The 16,970-nt window shown below is 44.7% G+C and overlaps 1 protein-coding gene and 1 long non-coding RNA gene across 2 annotated transcripts in view; one reads left to right on the plus strand and one right to left on the minus strand.

Annotated features, from left to right (window-relative positions):
* Nucleotides 1-296: 296 nt before the first annotated feature.
* Nucleotides 297-4,045, minus strand: LOC129008065 (uncharacterized). Its single transcript, XR_008492463.2, has 3 exons — nucleotides 3,361-4,045; nucleotides 2,030-2,170; nucleotides 297-1,107 (listed from the first exon to the last, which is right to left on the minus strand). It is a non-coding gene; the product is annotated as an uncharacterized LOC129008065 (long non-coding RNA).
* Nucleotides 3,986-16,970, plus strand: part of ENDOD1 (endonuclease domain containing 1) — a 47,655-nt gene continuing 34,670 nt past the window's right edge. Inside the window, exon 1 of the mRNA XM_054439801.2 lies at nucleotides 3,986-4,439. Within this exon, the coding sequence (XP_054295776.2) occupies nucleotides 4,140-4,439 (300 nt within the window). The 5' untranslated portion in view covers nucleotides 3,986-4,139. The remainder of the gene's footprint in view (nucleotides 4,440-16,970) is intronic.

Genomic DNA, 16,970 nt, shown 5'->3' on the forward strand with positions numbered 1-16,970 from the left:
GTGGTGAGAATTCCAGGACAAGGGGAATAGTTTATGATGCAAAGTTTCAAAGACTAGAGAGAGCATCAGGCTGAGTTCAGTGGCTCAAATCTGTAATCCCAGCACTTTGGAAGGCCAAGGCAGATGGATCGCTTGAGCTCACGAGTTCCAGACCAGCCTGGGCAATATAGCAAAATGCTATCTTTACAAACAACACAAAAATTAGCCGATGTGGTGGCACACACTTGTAGCTGCAGCTACTAAGGAGGGTGAGGTGAGACGATTGATTGAACCCATGACGTTGAGGCTGCAGTGAGCTGTGATTGCACCATTGCACTCCAGCCTGGGTGACAGAGAGAGACCCTGTCTCAAAAACAAAACAAAAGAGAGAAGATTGTGCATTCATGGAAACACAAGAAGCTGAGTGTGTGGGCAAGGTAGGAGTGGAGAGAGATGAGGCCTGAGAGGGAAAGGCCGGGTCTCTGGGGTCATGGAAGTCAGCTAGTATGTCAGGCTGCATCCCAAGGCAAATGGAGAGTGATTAAGTGCTGTAAGGGTAGGGTGACATCGTCAGATTTATGTTAGGAAGTCATCCCAGCTGGAGAGTGGATTAGAAAGGATGACAGGATAAAAACTGGGCATGACAAATTAGGATGGCTTGGTCAGAGGTGTGATGGTAGCGATGCAATTATCACCAGAGCAGTGAGGCAGGGGAAAACAGTGTCTAGTTGGGCTCATATTTTTAAATAACTTTGGACAGAACCAACCAAACCACAGAAGTGCATGTCAAATGTTTTATTCCACATCAGCCATTACTTTTCATCCTCAAGCCTTTGCTGAAGGCTATGGAACGATGTTAGCTTTGGCTGGGTCTCAGTGCAGAGACCTAAGAGGATCTGGTTTGAAACCTCTTTCCCTGTGAGAAGAGAGTCAGTGACCAAATGTAGAGACATCAGTGAATTATAGATGGACCTACATGTTTTACACATACAGATGCTGCTAAAGACAGTTTTCCCCTAAAATCAGCAGTTAGCAAATGTTTTAATTAGATCAAGGCATTCCTACCTTGTAGTTTGTTCCAGAATCTTGGGGTGAGAACATTTGTAATTTGCAAAAGTAATATTTTATCTGTGGAAGGCAAGCACATGGAAGAAAAATCTATTGTACTATAAACTAAAGAAAATAAAATCATCCTGGCTGTGGGATGTACAAATGTTCAGTGTTATATGTGTGTCAGTCACTGAGAGAGGGCTGGGGAAAAAACTAAAGTCTGCCACAGGGACTGAGTGGCAGAGATATTTATGCTTATCAAAGGTGGAGGGCAGGGATCAAGAAATTTTGAGAAAGTGAATTAAAGTCTTATAAATACTTTAGTCATAAAGGCCAACGATGTATTGTATTATACTTTCTGCATTTGTTAAAATACAACATAATCATATTTGGCATCTAATCACTCCAGATTTTGTGGTAGCCACTGGGATCCACCAACCACCTTTGTCCCTAGGAGTACATGATTTAATAAAGAAGACAGATACAGGGATCATTAACACTCTACCATGATAAGTATCATAACAGATACATGTTTAAAGAACTCAGAGAAGAGAGGGACTGATTTCTAGTTGTTCAACTGTGTTTATATATCTTTATGGCAGACATCATAAGTCAACATTGGGAAACCCTATATTCAACCTTATAAAATAATGTAAATATTTTTAAAATCCTATAAAACCTATAATCCTCCCAGCATCCCAGGAGCAGCATTGTCCCTGTGGGAAGACTTGATTGAAGCCTACAAGGATGAGATGACTGAGATACTAGTACCAGATGATCAGGGTCATCATCCAGATCAAAGGGGACTTCAAGTCTAGCCTCTTCCATGACATCACACTAAATGTGTCCCCTCCTTTTTTTAAAAAACTAAGATACAAACTTTGGTTTCATTTCTGGGACCAAACGTAGTCAACATTTTCCAGAATTAAAACCTGTAAGAAATTTGTTCTTAAGTTCCAATGTATAATCTCTTGAATAGCTTACTTCTTTATGGGCTCACCTTACAGATGTGCTGTGAGTTAAAAGAAAAGGCCAGGCTTGGGAAGCAGAGAGACCTCTTTCAAATCTGTCTCAGGACTCACTGGCGTGCCAGCTTAGGCAAGAATCAACAGGCTCTGGTCTCAGTCCCTGTAGTGGCACACTGGGGAAACAGACGACATCGTAAGATGAGGACAGGCCCTGGCCCTGGGTAGCTGCCCTGACCCTATCTCTGCTGCCACCATCCTACCATCCTAGTCCAAACTACCATCTCTCATCTGGATTGTGGCAATTGTGGGGTGTTTTTCTTTTCTTTTCCCCTTTTTTTTTTTGAGACAAAGTCTGGCTCTGTTGCCCAGGCTGGAGTGCAGTGGCACGATTTTGGCTCACTGCAACCTCCGCCTCCCGGGTTCAAGTGATTCTCCTGCCTCAGCCTCCCAAGCAGCTGGGATTACAGGTGCCCGCCACCACACCCAACTAATTTTTTGTGTTTTTAGTAGAGACGGGTTTCAGCATGTTGGCCAGGCTGGTCTCGAACTCCCGACCTCAGGTGACCCACCTGCCTCAGCCTCCCAAAGTGCTGGGGTTACAGGTGTGAGCCACCCATTTATTCTGTGTCACTTCAATCTACCAGTCTCTTCCCTGATAGCAAAAAGAATCGAGTCACCACCTTTAAAAGATGAAAATCCTCAACATGATTTACAATATTTTTCCAAACTGCAGGTCATGAGCCATTAGTGGCTCACAGAAAAAATTTAGTGGGTCAACACCAGCACTTTTTTAAAAAAGTGAAGTAGAACAGAAATATGAAATTGCAATGCCAATCATAAGCATAAGAATTATTTCATGAAACTTTTCTCATTATGGGTCTTCTCAAAAAGTGTTTGAAGGCCTCTGGCCTATAATACCCTGAGTAATATGACTCTTGCCTCCTCCTTTAGCCCCACTTCCCATCATCCCCCACGCCGTTCTCTGCTCTATACCCACACTAGCCTTCCTTAAATTCCTCCAATACGTCATGTGCCCTTCTGTGGGAGACCAGTCAGCACATGGTTTTCCTCCTTGCCTAGTTAATGTCATCCTCCAGGTCTCAGCTCAGATGCCACTTCTTCAGGCAAACCTTCCCGGATTACATCCTAAACCCCTGTAGCTGTCAGGGTCTCACAGATCTGTGTTCAGTTTTTAGTTATCCCTTTAATAGCATGTTTCCTCGGTTAATGACAAGCTTTCCCACTAGGCTGCCTTTGTGACCGCAGGGGCCCTGTTCTTGTTTACCCCTGTGGTAATCCAGTGCCTATCTCAGGCTGGCACCTAGGCATTCAGAGGGATAAATGAAGGAAAGAATTGGCCAACCTGTTGACCAATGAACTTGGCTGGCCTCCTTCCTTGCTTGGTATCGGTTTTTTTTCTAACCCTTGCACCGAGAAAACCACACAGGGCTGTACTGTCTGCCTAGTTTAGGAACTTCCTTTAACAGTATTTCTTTACTCTCTGAGTTTCTGGTGAGCTAAAAAAGCAAAACAAAAAACAAAAAACTGCATCAAAATTGTATGCGTGTGCTGGCCGTTGAGTACTTCGGTGGAGAGTGGGAGACGGATCTTCATGAAATTTCAGAGGGGAACTCTGCCCATCCACTCCGAACCAGCCGCAGCTCCGCGAGCATCTCACGCCACCCCTCTGCATCCCCAGGGCGGCCGTGGGGCGCGCGCGATCGGCAGGCTTCTTGGCGCCCAGTCCATGCGACTATCTCTTCCCAGCCCCGGGACTAGGCCCACCCCACTCGGATTCTCCACTCTTGGTAGCGCGCGTCCCCGCGGACTGCTGAGACCAGGCGGCACGGCGGCAGGTGACCCGCGTCTCCAGTCTCGGGCGCAGCCCAGGGGACGTTGTCAGCATCGCGGAGCCCGGCCCTAGGCCTCTTCAGCCATCTTCAGGGAGGGAGGCGCGGCCTCCGGACGCGGACCCGCCCCCGCCGCCTGGGCCGCCCCGCCCGGCTCCGCGGAGCGCCGCGCTTAGGTTGCGACTTCCCTTCCCTACCCTGCTCGGCTGCGTAGCGCGCTCCAGGACCAGCCTGCAGAGCTCGCGCCGCGGCAGCCCAGCCGCTCGGCCCCGCCGCGCTCGCAGAGGCCGCCATGGGCACCGCGCGCTGGCTCGCGCTGGGCAGCCTCCTCGCCCTGGCTGGGCTGCTGGAAGGCCGGCTCGTGGGCGACGAGGAAGCCGGCTTTGGCGAATGTGACAAGTTCTTCTACGCCGGTACCCCGCCTGCGGGGTTGGCGGCCGATTCCCACGTGAAGATCTGTCAGCGCGCGGAGGGCGCTGAGCGCTTCGCCACCCTCTACAGCACCCGGGACCGCATCCCCGTGTACTCGGCGTTCCGCGCCCCGCGCCCTGCGCCCGGCGGCGCCGAGCAGCGATGGCTGGTGGAGCCTCAGGTAAGCGAAGTGGTTCCCGAGCCGGGCTGCGCGCGCCGGGGACCGTGCCGCTGGACTTGCCCCCAGTGGCAGCTACCGCGAGGGGCGGGCCGGGAACAGCAATCCCTACGCCTTCGGTGCCTTGGGCCAAGAAACCTGGGTTCCAGATCCACCCTGTTGCGTCCCCGGAGTTTAGCCTGCCTCGCCCCCTGTCGAGGCTACGATAAGAGCCTGGCGATCTGCGAGCCTTCACTTCGTGAGCTGCAGGGGCGGGAGGTTCCCTGTGGGAGGAGGTTCTCCCTACATTTCTGAGCAGACATCCGCAGTGTTTCATTCCTGAATGGTGAAGAGCTTGATACAGAGACCCTGGAGAGTGTTCAGATCCGCAGAAAGCCGAGGCGGGGCGCTCACAGGCCTTCGTGCAAGTTATTGCCATAGCGCTCATTTGGAGGTGGGTAGGTGGGCATTTTCATGCCCATTTTACAGAAGAGGAGATTAACCCAGGGGGTTGAAGAGACTTACGGAAGACTACCCAGTTAGTAAGATGGGGCAGGTCTTTGTCCAGAAATTCACTGCCTTTTCTACTAAGTAAAGCTTCTCTTTTGCAGAGCTCATCCTAGCCTGAAAATCCTTCCTCTACACACGGCATTGAGTAAATTCGATCTGCGGTTGTGTTGAATTAGAACAATGAAATAAAGATACAGATTTTTAGAAACGCAATGGGGTACTTAAAAATGATAGGGAAACATTGACTACCTCCAACTGATGGAAAGATAAGCCAGTTTTTCCTGACTCTTCATATCTATATTATCATACCACTAGGAAATCATGTCAACCTCTCATGGTGTTCTGTCCCATCTGGTAAAGGTGACCAAACACTTGAGAAGCCCTCAGAGTCTTCCGAACCTGCTGGCCTGCTCTTAATACCTCTGCTCAGTTGGCCTCCTCTCTAGAACACCCTGCCAGACTCCCCTTTGCCCTCTCACCAGCCTCCCACCCCTGCCCATGCTGCTGGTGGAGGAGCTGACCTACCGCTCTCCCTTTGCTGACGGCCACAGCTGCCCAGGACCACACCAGTGGACAGGAGGCTGGCTTTCAGGTGCTTTATTCAGAGGCTGTGGGTTGTATCTCATTCAGATATTTCTAGCTCTGAGGTCTTGGCCAGGTCTCAAACAATCTGCACCTAGTTTTCTTATCTTCCTCACATCCTTCCACCTACCTCAACTGTTGATAACACTTGTTGAGATCAGGCATGTGAAAAAGACGTTGTCAGTTGCACACACAAGACACATTTAAATCCAAAATTAGTTTTCCACCAGCTGCACCCCTAGAGCTCACAGGGTGTTCCCCACCTCTCATCTTGCATTGTGATTGTGTGCCTGCGAAGAAAACAAATGAGCTAGTCCTTTCCCCTTGATCTCATGGACAGCTTGGGGAGACAGAACATACGTCTGAGGAAATCATGGGAATGCATGCTAAACAAATTTCAGTTAAATTCAGAACATATTTAGTGATCTCCTGCTGTGTGCCAGACATTTGGGATACCAAGAGATCTGAGTGCAGTTCTGGAACAAAGGCTACCTGATCTGCAGGTGGAGTTTGCTGGGTGGAGAGGTGGTGTAGTGTTTGATTAGAGCCATGCTATGTGGGTTCAAATCCTAGTTGCTCCACTGACTAGCTATGAACTTGGGCAGGTTAAATTGGAGATAATAGCATAGGGTGGTGTGAAGATTTAATGAGTTACCATATATAAAGTTCTCAGGTGTGTGACACATGAGTACTAAGTACTAGCTGTTGCTATGATGTAAGCAAAAAACCATAATTTAATAAGGGTGAACAAAGTCCTATTAGATTTAATCTGTCTTTGAGGTGATGGAAGCAAGCCTTAGGGTCAGGATGACATTTGTGCTGTGCGTGGAAAGGTAAGGCAGAGTTTAGAAGGGAGGCAAGGAGGAGGACATTTCAAGCAGAGGGAACAAACATCATGAGTGAGAAAGGCATGGCAGATTCAGGGATCTGTGCATGAAGAAGTTGGAACAGGTAAACTAATACAAATAGATTAATGTACTCAATTGCTCAGAATAAAAGGGAATCATGGAAGGGAGGGATCAGGTGGGGAGGAGCCACCAAGGAAGGCTTAGGGAGGCAGAGCCATTTATGCAGCTAGGGAAGGAGTGAGTCATAAAGGAGCATAGTTTGACAGAAAGAAGTACAGGGAACCAGGTAACATGGAGACCCTGGGTGGGATAATGAGGAAGGGGACTGTGGAGATTAAAGAAGATGGGAAGGGAGGGTGGAAATAGTTACAAATGGCAGCTTGAGAGGTAAGATGTACAACGGTTCTGAAGAGTACAAGGGGCCTGAGTTCCTGCTGTGCTGAGAGGTCAGAATGGTCACTGTGGCTGAGCACTGCAGGATGCTTTTCCCTGCAAGGTAGTTGGCCTCCCACACCAACCCCCTCAACCTCAAGTCAAGTCAGCCAGGATCCAGAGAGTATTGGGAGAGAGGGAGGGAGGAGGAGGTGTGAGGTGCAGCTGGGCCTGGAGTGCACTGCAGCAAACCTGCCCCCACTGCTGCCTGCTCCCTGAGGCCCTGCCTCCCAGCCAAGATCCCCACTGCAGAAAGATGCTCAGAGCTCAATGTGTACCCTTGGTTGCTTCCAAGCATTTTATAATGCTGAGTCTCCTTGTGCCCACATCACCTTTTTATGAGGTCAGTGTTACCAAGAGGCCCCCGCACACAGGGGAGGAAGAGGCAGGAGACCAGAGGAACTCAGTGCTTGCCTCCAGTGATGAGTCAGGCAGGGCAGCAGTGACACTGAATTCCCAAAGCCCAGTTCAGCAGCTTTTGAGGCCACACTGCAGTTTCCCTTTGAAAAGAATCTCCTAAGTCAAAGATCACAGAAACTTAGTCACTCTTGTGCTTAAAATCTGTAAAGTGTTGCCTGCCCAACCCCTACAGGACAAAGTTCACACTGCAGAATGCAGTTTACAGGCCCTCCATAGCCTAGCTCCTGTCTCCAGCTCCAATCTAATCTCTCACCATGCCCCACCCTCATATTTTATGTTCTAGCATTATCCAGCTGCCTGGAGTTCCTCTCATAAACCAGACTGTTTGTGATGTCTGTTTCTTAGCTCATGCTGATTCCCTTTGCCCAAATTCCCTTTCTACACAGACCCCATCTTATCCTTCACTTCCTGCCCTTACTCCATCCTTTAAGACTCTGCTGAGGTGTCACCTCCTCCAGAAAGAATTCCCCACCTGAACTGTATCCACCTCCTGAGTTAGGTCCACCCCTTCAGTGCTCTTATAGTTTTTCTATTTTCATACTTACCATATTGTTTTGTAATTATCTGCTTATGTATCTGTCTCCCCAACTTGAGCCCTTGAGGAATGATGATTGCATCTTACTCATTCTTTTCCTAGTGCCCAGCTTATAGAAAGCACGCGATAAGTGTTGAATAAAATAATTTGATGTTGGGAAGATCAATCAGGCAGGAGCAGGTGAGATGTTCTGCTTCAGTTTTCTCAGTGGAGCGCTTCCTGTTTCAGAAGCTTGCAGCATGGCTGGCCAGCAGCAACTGTTACAAACATGCTCCCTATGCAGAGCTGGAACCCTGCTCTGCAGCCACTCCATCAGTCTTAGCTTTGGCCTTTGAAACTATCCCAAATGATTTTGATCTCTGCTCTGCCTACAGGAGATGGTTTGGAGGAGTTCTAGTCAAGACTCCAGAAACCTGAGAACTGGATTCTGGTTTAGTGCAGGAAGCCTCAAACCTTTTAGTTTGTTGACTCCTTTCCACTTAATGGAAGAGTTTTTAGATAAGATACCAATGATGCCTTCCTAAAGTGCATTTCTGATTTATGCCAGAAGCCAACATATAAAGCTCTATCATTTTATAAACATGGAAGGAACTGAATATATAAATTATATAATATATATTATATATTGTACATATTAATTATATAATATATAATTTATATATTCAGTCATAATAGTGTATATTTGTTCAATCTTACAAAAATACTGTGAGGTAGATATTATCTTCTTCATCGTAGAAAGGAGGAAACTGGCTCAGAGAGGTTAACTGAGGTGTTTAGGGCCACACAGCTTGTTTTCGAACTCATTACTGATTACTCTTCTGATACACCATGGAGGTTCTTTGATCTCACAATGGATCCACTGCGTTAATGGTCTTAGGACTTTAATTTTCATCTTTTATGTGAGAATTCTAATTTCTACTCCACTTCTATTTCCTGACAGTCATAGGACAAGTGGGAGCACTTATTTGGCTGCATAAAGGTTGCTGAAGTGTCAGTTAGTCAGTTACTCTGGAATGAAGGGGATATTCTGGTTAACTGCAAAAACATTTTCCTGGAGGGCACAGTAAGGTCTTATTTCAGATCTTAGTAAATGCAAACGGTTGTCTCAAATTAGAACCTTGATTAAGTCCTTGATTTATAATTTCCATCCGTGGCTTATACAACCTGAAACAGAAATACTGTTCAATTTGTTCCAACCTCAGCCTTCTTTTCATTGTGTCAGAGAACAGATATATAGACCATGACACACTTAAATCTCTGTGTAAGGAATGCAGTGAACAGGACAATCCTGATTCTTACTCCTTAATTAAGAGACTTAATTCATATCCCTGCTCTTCCATTTACAAGCTATGTGACCTTAAATTCTTCCAGCCCCATTTTTTGGATCTGTTCGTTAAAGGTCGTAACAGTGTTTATAGAGAGGTTGTGACAAATAAACAAGATAACACATGAGAGCATGTGGCATGGTACCTGGAATATGGTAAGCTCTTAGTAAATATTAATATGTATATAAGGTATTACTTCAGTAGGTGCTAGGCACACGTGTGCGCACACACACACACACACACACACAAATGGAATGTTGGATTAGATAGGTGACACCTACAATTCTACAAATCTCTCCTAAAATGTAAAATATCTATCCATGTATCTTCTCAAATGCTTGGTATATGTCCCATATTCATGTAGCAGATGCTTCATAAATGCATGATGAGAGACGAAATGTGTGGAAGATTGAATGAATGGATGGAGGGTGGATTTGAGTGATTAAAAGCAAAAACAAACCAAACAGGTACCAAAGACATCTCCACCCTCTCTGTCCTGGGAAACCAAGAAGTGTGTTGTCAGAAAACAGTGAGCAATGGCATTCCAGTCTATTGTGCTGAGACTGGATAAGACTGGGAAGTGCCTGACCCAGGGGATGGTTCCAAAAGCAGTCACTCACAATTTCTTCCTTACTGTGATGCACACAGCAAAACAGGGGCCACACATGCTATCCTTTGTTGAATTTTTCCCTTCTGGCTTTTTCTTCATCTTTGGATTTATTGTTTCCTTTTGTTTTGCAGGCCAGTCTCAGGAAGTTAAGGTATTTACCTATGTTGGTGGAATATTTCAGGGACATTTGTCCTGAAGCAGTCCAGTAGTGACAATTCCCTACACTATTCTTTCAGTTTAGACTTATATCTGGACAGTCTAGGCAAGGAACTATCATTTATTGATCCCTTACCATGTCAAAGGTCTTCACATTCTAACTCATCTCATCTCTATAACAACTCTAGGTATTATGACCTGTATTTTATAGTTTAGGAAACTGAGGTTCAGAGTGGTTAAGTAACTTATCAAAGGTCACACAGCTTCTAGATGGCAAAACCTGGACAGGAGTTTATGAGTGCCCAAATCCAAAGCTCTTAACTCTCTTTCTTCTCTATCACACTGTTTTCTAACTAAAATGTTAGTTTTTTCTCTCCAGAATCCAAACTGGCTGACTAGACTTGTTATTTTATTTTTAATCCAGTTCTTTGGATGGTTTATGGTTTCACTATTAACATACCATTCTGTAAATGCCAGCTTCAGATTTCTTTTAGCTCCGTTACTGGTGATTCATGGTGATTGAATGGCGCTTTCCTTGGGGAATTGAGATTTTATTCTTTGGGCATAAAGTTTCTCTTCCTTTTAAACTCTCAGCTCTGAAAGTGAAAATTTTAGAAAGTAAATCCTCTTATTTGCCGGTAGCATTTGTTTTCAGTTATCTGGTGTGTCTTCTAGAATTACTGTTAGTCAAGAAAGCTTTTTTTTTTTTTTTCCCAAATTTCCTCATTTGAGATGCATGTTATATCTTCTGAGTGGTGACTTACCCTTTCATTTTCGTGAAACTTGACATCTATCATAGCAATAATTCATTGTCTGTCGATATATCTATTTGGCCACTGAAAGGAAGGAGAAATAAAAAAGAAACTGACTCATAGGCTGAACCAAGAATAGAAGCACTGTTTAGTATTCCAGTCATGCTTCATTGACCTAGTGCTGAACAGAAGTGTGGCTCAATCAAAAGGTCAAACAGAGGGTATTTTGTATTTTTAATCAAAGCTGAAAATATGGGTACATTTTACTTTGTAGAATAAACAGATGGCTGAAATATTATTTGAAAATATAAATGTAATTACATGTTTCAGTTGACTTATACTTTAAGGGCTGATTGGTCTTTAGTTTTTATTGACTTCCAGTTGGCAGGGACACCTAATGCTTTAAGAAGGCCCTGAGCCCTCTGTCAATTCATTTTAGTCAACAAATCTTTATTGAGCATCTGCTATGTGTCAGGCACTATTCTAAGCCCTGAAAAGAGAGCAGTGAACCAAACAGACAAAAATACCTACTCTCATAGGGTTTATATCTAATAGAGAATATAGATTATAAAATACATAAATAAAAGACAAAGCCCCAAGCGCGGTGGCTCACGCCTATAACCCCAGTACTTTGGGAGGCCAAGGCGGTCTGATCATTTGAGCCTAAGAGTTCGAGACCAGCCTGGGCAACATGGCAAAACCCCATCTCTACAAAAATCAGCCAGGTGTGCTGGCATGCACCTGTAGTCCCAACTACTCATGGAGGCTAAGGTGGGAGGATCATCTGGGCCTGGGAGGTAGAGGCTGTGGTGAGCTGAGATCATGCCACTGCACTCCAGTCTGGGGGACAGAGTAAGACCCTGTCTCAAAAAAAAAAAAAAAAAAAGGCATATTAGACAGTGATAATTGTTAAGGAGAAAAAGTAAGGAAGGAGGCTATGAGATATCAAGGAAAAGGTGAAGTTTAAAACAAGGTTTCCATCCAGGGAAGAGATCACTGAGGAGATGACTTTTGGGTACAAACATGAAAGAAGTAAGAAAGCCAATTATGCAGGCATCTAGGGGGAAAACGTTCTGGGTAAAGGGAATGGTAATTGCAAAGGCCCGGAGGCATGAGTGTGCTGAGGAAGAACTAAGAGGCTGGTTTGGCTAGAGAAGAGTAAATGAAGAGAGTAGCAGGAGATGAGGGCAGAGAAGTGGGGAAGGAGAGGGCAGATCATTTAGATTCTTCTGAGCTATTTGTAAAATATTGGGGTTTTACTGTGTGTGAAATGGGAAGCAATTGTGCAGGATTCTGAGCAGAGAGCTTCGATGTGATCTGGCTTACATTTAAATAGGACCATTTTGGCTGCTGCATTGAGAATAGACATGTGGTGTTAAGGGCAGAAGCAAAGAAACCAGTTAGGAGGTTTCAGTGATCTGACAAGAGACAGTAGTATCTTGGATCAAGATGATAGCACTGTATATTCTGGATATATTGTGAAGAAAGAGCTCATAGCCTTTGGAGTGCGAGAAAGGGAAGAGATGACTCCAAGGGTCTGGGCCTGAATGATCAGAAGAATGGAGTTGCCATGAATAAGACAAAGATACAAAAGGAGGGGCTGTTTGCGGGCCATATCAAGAACTCGCTTTTGTTCATAAGAGCAAGAATATAATACTGGTTGAGTATCCCTAATCTGAAATGCTTGGGACCAGAAGTGTTTCAGTTTGAGGATTTTTTTTTGGATTTTGGAATTAGTGGCTGAACCTCCCAAATCTGGAAATCTGAAATCTGAAATGCTTTAATGAGCATTTCCTTTGAGTGTCATGTCAGTACTCAAAAAGCTTTGGATTTTGGAACATATTGGATTTTGGATTTTCAGATCTGAGATGCTCAACCTGTAGTGGCTACCAGGGGCTGAGGGGTGGGGAAGATGAGGAGCTGTTGTTTAATGGGTATAAAGTTTCAGTTATATGGGATAAATCAGTTCTAGAGATCTGCTGTACAATGTAGTGCCTATAGTCGACGATATTGTATTGTGCACTTCAAAATTTGTTAAGAGAGTAGATTTCATATTAAGTTTTCTTAATACACACACAAAACAAACAAAAGGACACAAGGAAAGTATGGGAGGTGTTGGACATGTCTCTCTCCTTGGTTGTTGTGATTGTATCATGCATATTTGCATACATTCAAACCCAGCACATTAATTATGTGATGAGTTATTACATATTTATTGCACATTTAATTCATCACATTAAATATGCACAATTCTTTGTATATCAGTTATACTTTGATACAGCTGTAGGAGGAAAAGGTACTCAGTTTTGGACACTCTGAGTGCAAGATACCTTCAGGTATTCAGTTGGCCTTCAAGTAAGTACAGTCTAGAGCTCATTGGATGCTTATCATGTAGCAGGAGGCACTTTTCTAGTGTTTTTCTTTTCACACGTAATTTCATGTAATCCTCAGCACCATCAGAAATAGGTACTATTATTATCCTTCTTAGAGGAGGAAACAGGCCCAGAGAGGTTAAACTACTATTGTATGTTTACACAGCTAAGAAGAGGTGGGGCTGGGGTTTGAACCTGAGCTGTCTGACACCAGAGCACACATGGACTGCTTCTGTTACAAACCTGTTGATGTGTTGGGTGAGCTCCTATTGAATGCTCTTGAATGAAGTTTGTCTTTTAAAAGTTCACGTGTTCATTTACCAGGATTTTATAGAGGGTGTGTTTCTAGCTCTGGCAGTCACACGCCCATGAATATCAGAGGCTCACGACTTCCAGGGTGTGCCTTTGTGGCTATAGGAAGGGTGGGGTTATTGCAAGTACTGCATTGGGCTGAGGGTGCTCTGCCCCCTTGTACAGTCTTGTTCTATACTGATCCATCTTGAGCTCTTCTGTGATCCTTATGCAAGCAGACATTTTCCATAAGGCACCAGGTTAGAGCTGGGAAAAATGGATCACCCAAAAACTGTGTTAACTCTGTTGAGCAACAGATTTTGTCCCCTGCATCTCAGTGAGTAGCAGAGATAAGAGGGTAGGGGATAGGGTCTTGCATCTCTGGGAGTATGGAGACATTGCTGCCAGACAGGCTGTTGGATTGGATGTGGTGCATGAGCCTGAGGAGAGCCCATCTCCTGTCTCAATGCCAGCTGTCCCTAGGGGTGGGAAGGAGGTGCCCAGGCCAACTACACCCTCCAGAGCTCCACTCGTTGAGCAGAGGTGGCAGACCCACACATCCATCATCCAGCCCTAGTCTGTTCAGGAGCGCCTTCTCTGCAGCCAGCTTGGCTCCCAGGAAGGAAGACCAGCAGAGCACTTAAACTTAATAACCCAGTAATGTGGTAAGTCCTACTTTGGGACAAGAGGAGGGACTTTGCTCTAACTCAGAACATATACCTCCTTGAACGTGCCAAAATTCCTTTCTCCTTTATGACTGTTTAGTAAGCTAAAGTCCTTCACCTTTGCAAGTTGTTGCATTTGTCCCTATATCGACTTGATCACAGCTTGATAAATGTGCCTTCCCTCTATGTTTGTGAGATGGCAGCATTGGTTTCAGGAAATCTGCTTGCTGTTATCTTAGTGTTTATAACTAAGGGAAGGAATTGATCCAAGTCAACTTTGTTGATTAAATGGACCAGGATGAATGGTTAAATAGGAACCCCATAATTAAATGGCTACTGTTGATGTTTCTGAAAGATTGGGCATCCACTATGGTCTCAGGAAACACAGAAACACGGGGAAAGGAAAGCCAAGTGTGTGAACCATAAAAAACTTTTATTCTCATTCTTGGATATCTCCATTGTATCTAGAGCCATAGTATCCATCATAGAACCAGATACATCTCCTTCATAGACATGAGGTGTTTGGGGTGGTTGATGACCTTACTTTCTGCTCCTTAGTGGACAGACTTCCTTCCTGTACGAGTCCTGCACAGACTTATCTGAACTCTGGGGCCCAAGTTCCCATCATCTACCTAAGTCTCTGCAAGACAGCTTCCTTACTGGTTAACCCATCCACCTGGTTCTCCTCTAGCCTTTCTCTACTCTGAAGGCCTCTTTGGAAACCCTTCAGGACTCCCCATTGCTCTTCAGATAAGGACACAGCTCCTTATCATACTCTACACAGCTCCTTATCCTGCATAGTCTGTGCCCCTTCCCTTTCCAGCCTTATCTGGTTTCACTCAACTTGCAGGTCTTTAACTCTGGCCACTTTGGCTTCTTTCTGGTTTTTATTATTATTATTTTTTGAGACGGGCTCTTGCTCTATTGCCCAGGCTTGGGTGCAGTGGCGCGATCTCAGCTCACTGCAGCCTCTGCCTCCTGGGCTCCAGCGATCCTCCCACCTCAGCATCCCGAGTAGACCACAGGCGTGCGCCACCACGTCTGGCTAATTTTATGTATTTTTTTTCTTTTTGTAGAGTTGGGGTTTTGCCATGTTGCCCAGGCTGGTCTCAAATTTCTGAGTTCAAGTGATCCTCCTGTATCGGCCTTCCAAAGTGCTGGGTTACAGGTGTGAGCCACCATGCCCAGCCTACTTTTTTTTTTTTTCTTTTTAAAATGTCCGTGTTCTCTCCTATCATAGATCTTTGTACCTGCTGGGTGTTTTTTTTTTTTTTTTTTTTTTTTTTTTGCCTTCCATGATATTCCCAAGTAGGTCAACTGCCCATGATACTCTCTAGTAGCACCAAACACACCTTTCTTTGCTAATAAGTTGCAATTATACATTCATTTGTGTGACTAATTGAGTGGCACCCATCTAGATTCTAAGTTCCCTGAAGGCAGGGGCCAGGACTATTGGTGCTCACCATTGAATCCTGGTTGTCTAACACAAAGACAGCAAACTTGATCTGTGAAGGGCTAAATAGTAAATATTTCGGGCTTTGTGGGCCATATTGTCTCTGTTGTTACTATTCAACTATGCTATTTTAGCACAGAACAGCCACAGACAATACATAAATGAATGAGTATGGCTATGTTCCAAGAAAACTTAATTTATGAAAACAGGTGGTGGGCTGGATTTGGCTCATGAGCTGGAGTATGCCAAAACCTGGTCTAGCGTAATTCCAGCCCTTAGTTTGTGATCAAAAAAGTGTTGTTGAACAGTAAGCACTTGGCAAATATGGATTGAGCAGTGGCAGTAAAATGTGCAAGCTGTGCAGTCCTGTTCTTATTATGGCACAGCAGCCTAGATCTAGACGTACAGACAGTTTTCAACTAACCTTTTTATTGTCTCGGTAATAGTGGTTGTTATTTACAATACTTAGTTTTTTAAGATTATAAAAGTAACATATGCTCATGGTGAAAATTTTTTTTAGCATTTCAGAACTGTATAAAGAAAAGCTCCCACTTCTGAAAGATACCCAGTCTTTACAATTTGTGTGTATTTATGTAACATTCCAGAAATTTCCATAACACCTAGAGACACACGGACTATTTCATAACTTTTATTCTAGTTCCCAAGGTTCAGCATTTCTTTGAACTCTATGAGGCCACATCTAACAAGCCCCTCAAACAACCGCCATACCAATAGAGAAGAGTGTAGGGACCCCTTTAGTAGGTGAGTTTGCACATAAATGTAAACAATTTATTTTATTAAGCATTTTAACTTAGAAACAGAAGACCTCAGGACTTCAAATATAAAGTCTACCTCATCATATTTTCCTTTTTAATTTTTCTTTAATTTTCTTTCTTCCACGGACATTTTCGATTGTCCAGCTACATTGCATATTTCTTTCAAGAATATGTAACTCACAGGTGGCTTGAAAAAATCCGACCTTCCTTCTCCGACCTTCCTTCTCCTTCCCTGTTCCTGCACAGAAGGGCATTATCCTTTTCCTCTTAAAGAAGAGGAGGCAGAGGCCCAGGGAGTCACTGGTCTGCCCGAAGTCACAAGGCCAGTAAGCGGCAGAGCTGACAGATCTCCACATTTTTAATCTGGTGTTCTGTTACTAAAGCCTACTCCCATTTGGCTTCACGTTTAGAGGGCCTTGAAGAAGAGCTACCTTCATAAAGCCCGGGAGAAAACCCAGGAGAAAAAAAGGGAAATTATTTTGCCTGAGGGCAGATTTTATTAACCTCAAATTATATTTATTACATATCATCGTGAAGCAGATGGCTCTTTCCTGCTTAAAAAAAAAAAAGGTGGTCAGTCATGGTGGCTCATGCCTGTAATCCCAGCACTTTGGGAGGCCGAGGCGGGTGGATCACCTGAGGTCAGGAATTTGAGACCAGCCTGGCCAACATGGTGAAACCCTGTCTCTACTAAAAATACAAAAATTAGCTGGGTGTGGTGGCACACGTCTGTAATCCCAGCTACTTGGGAGGCTGAGGTAGGAGAATCGCTTGAGCCTGGGAGACGGAGGTTGCGTGAGCTGAGATCGCACCACTGCACTCCAGCCT

The sequence above is a fragment of the Pongo pygmaeus genome, chromosome 9, assembly GCF_028885625.2.
Source record: "Pongo pygmaeus isolate AG05252 chromosome 9, NHGRI_mPonPyg2-v2.0_pri, whole genome shotgun sequence".
Lineage (NCBI taxonomy): Eukaryota > Metazoa > Chordata > Mammalia > Primates > Hominidae > Pongo > Pongo pygmaeus.